This window comes from Urocitellus parryii, chromosome 3 (assembly GCF_045843805.1).
Source record: "Urocitellus parryii isolate mUroPar1 chromosome 3, mUroPar1.hap1, whole genome shotgun sequence".
In the NCBI taxonomy this organism is placed as follows: Eukaryota; Metazoa; Chordata; class Mammalia; order Rodentia; family Sciuridae; genus Urocitellus; species Urocitellus parryii.
The window spans coordinates 214,069,717-214,072,605 of NC_135533.1; the positions used below are offsets into that span (position 1 = coordinate 214,069,717).

Sequence of the window (2,889 nt, forward strand, 5' to 3'; positions counted from 1 at the left end):
GGCTCAGTGCTCTTTTAGCAGCTGGGTGGCTTCTTCACCAGAAGATTCAGAACAGGCACAGCCACAGTGGGAAAAAGGACTCTTCACTGGAGCCTCTTGCTGTGGCAGAAGGAGATAGCCCTACCCAAGAGTGTGCAGCTGCCCCCAACAGGAAGGGCGCTGGCTTCCCAGCTGGGGTGGCTGGTGGGGCTGGAGGTGGGAGTGCAGGGGTCTCAGCTGCCTGTCAGGGGGGGTTTCCTCCCCAGGGAGCACTCCCACTTCCAGGGAGGGCAGAGTCTGCCTCCTGGTGCCTGAGGTCACCTCCCCCATGCCCCTGCCACACCCTGCAGGAGCTTCTCTGTCCTGGAGTGAGGATGAGCAGCAGCAGCTGTCAGAGGACTCCCAGGTGTGGGGTGAAGGGAAGCAGCAGCCATGACAGCCCATCCTCAGGGTCCTGGAGTTTGCTGCTTCAGTGACTCCTCAGCTGTTCCACCCTCATGTGGTTTATGCTTTCAGAGTCCCTGGGAAGGGGTCCTGACTCAGGGGTGCCCCTGGCATGGGAGTGAGTTTGAGTGAAAGGACAGGGAAAAGGCACCCACCACAACCCCAAACAGCTAATTGGCCAGAGCTGCATTTGCCCTCTGTGGTTGGTGAGAGGGCCTGAGGGTCTCATCCTCCACCAGGGTTTCACTCTCCTTATCTCAAGGGGTGCTACTTTTTCTGGGAGAACTGACTCACTTTGACTAAGTCTAGGAGCTCACACACAAGACAGGTGACAGATTCATGAAAAGGAAAATGTCCCCAAGGTGAGTTTTCTCAAGGCCCCCTTCATGTCCTTGTTCCTCAGGCTGTAAATGAAGGGGTTCAGCATGGGGGTGACCAGCGCATACATCACAGAGGCCACTGTAGCCTTCCTGGGAGAATCAGTAACAGCAGAACTAAGGTAAACCCCAAGAGCAGTTCCATAGAACAAGGAAACCACCGACAGGTGAGATCCACAGGTAGAAAAAGCCTTCCACCTTCCACCAGTGGACGGGATTCTCAGGATAGAAGAGACAATTCGAGTATATGAAAAAATTATGCCAGACACAGGACCAATACCCAACAGCATGGTTGATAAATAAACCACAATGTTGTTGACGAGGGTATTAGAACAGGCCATCTTGAGGATCTGAGTCAGATCACAGAAGAAGTGGGGGATCTGCAGATGTTTGCAGAAAGACAGACGCAGCAACATCAGAGTGTGCACCAGGGCATCCACAGTGCTGATGAGCAGACAGATCAGGACCAACAGGACACAGAGGTGGGGGTTCATGATGACCATGTAATGCAAGGGGTGGCAGATGGCCACGTATCGATCATAGGCCATCACGGTCAGCAGTAAATTGTCCATGCATACAAAAACCACAAAAAAGCATAGCTGAGTGAGGCAGCCTGCATAGGAGATGGCTTTGCTTTCTGTCTGGATGTTCAGCAGCATCTTAGGGACCAAGGTGGAGGTGCTACCGATGTCAGCCAAGGACAGGTTGGAGAGGAAGAAGTACATGGGGGTGTGGAGGTGGGAGTCAGAGCTGATGGCCAGAATGATGAGCAGGTTCCCAACAACGGTGACCAGGTACATCGTCAGGAACAGTGCAAAGAGGATGGGCTGCAGGTCTGGGTCCTCTGAGAGTCCCAGGAGGAGGAATTCTGCTGCAAGTGTTTGGTTTTCTGACTCCATGTGCTTGAGAGATCTGCTGAGGGTAGAGACGTGGATACCAATGGAGCACACCAGTTACTACTTGGTGGGAAGAAGTCTTTGGTAATCACTTAAAGTTATGGGTAGTATGTAAACCATGATTCTGTTCAGGTTCTCTTACTCATTTTTTCCTTCACCTATTAATTCAAGAGTAAGTTTATATATTGCAATTAATAAGATTAAATGACTGCTTTTTTATAATTGTGAAAACAGCCCTGAAATGAAAATGTGCTATTTTATTTATTGGAAATTTCAGGCCTAAATGCTCTCACGAAATCTAGTATTAAATTGTCATCAATTATTAAGACAGTTTCAAAGCTGGTTTGGTGACATCTTTTCCTAAATCATCTTAAACCTGTTGTGAATGTCGTACTCTGTCTCTGCTCATCAATGCTAGTCTTGGGTGTTGCTGAAAATCACCATCTCAGGTCTTTTCCTGCCTCCTTATGAGAAATGACATTATCTACCCATTCCTTGAAAGATACTAGAGTGTTCATTCATCTCAAGCCATTCCATTGGGATCTATTTAATTTGAAGGGATTTCTTTAGCCATTAAAATCCTTGAACTGATTTTGGTTTGTTTTTCGTGTGTGATGATTTGTTATTTGATCCTCGAATGAGGGATATTTCTAAAAGCACTGAATGAGTCCCCACATTATATCATTTTTACAAATATCACAGCTCTAGTGAAAATGACTATCTGGTCTTTAAAAGAAAAGTAGGTTGCTGTTTTTTGAAAAGCTGGTTCATTTATTCATTTCTTCAGTTCAAATCTCAGTGTGATTTTGGTGTGCATTTTCTGGTGGCTAAATACGGTGAACATTTTTTCTTGTATAGTTGGCCATTTGCATTTCCCATTTTGAGAAGTGGGTGTTCAATTCGTTTGACCACTTACCGATTGGGTTATTATTATTTTTTTAAAATTTGAATTGTTTTTGTTTTGAATTCTAGTACATCTGGGATCACAGCCCTCTTTCAGAGTACAAGCTGGGCACAACTTTCTCCCAGTCTGACAGTTGCCTCTTCACTGTGTTTTATCCCTTGCTGTACAGGACCTTTTTGATTTAATGTCATCCTGTTTATTGATTCCTTCTTTATATCCTGAGCGATGGGGTTATTCAGGAAGTCTTTTCAAACACCTAAAAGTGGAAGTATTTGCCCTATTTTTTTTC

At 46.1% G+C, this 2,889-nt stretch overlaps 1 protein-coding gene across 1 annotated transcript; it reads right to left on the reverse strand.

Moving 5' to 3' along the window:
* Nucleotides 1-760: 760 nt before the first annotated feature.
* On the reverse strand, nucleotides 761-1,699 carry LOC113176725 (olfactory receptor 7G3-like). The gene has a single exon (XM_026381256.2). It carries the CDS (start codon nucleotides 1,697-1,699, stop codon nucleotides 761-763), a length of 939 nt encoding a protein of 312 aa, XP_026237041.2.
* Between the last annotated feature and the right edge of the window lie 1,190 nt (nucleotides 1,700-2,889).

Coding starts and splice junctions, on each gene's coding strand:
- LOC113176725 (XM_026381256.2), bottom strand. CDS start 1,699: ATGGAGTCAGAAAACCAAACACTTGCAGCAGAATTCCTCCTCCTGGGA.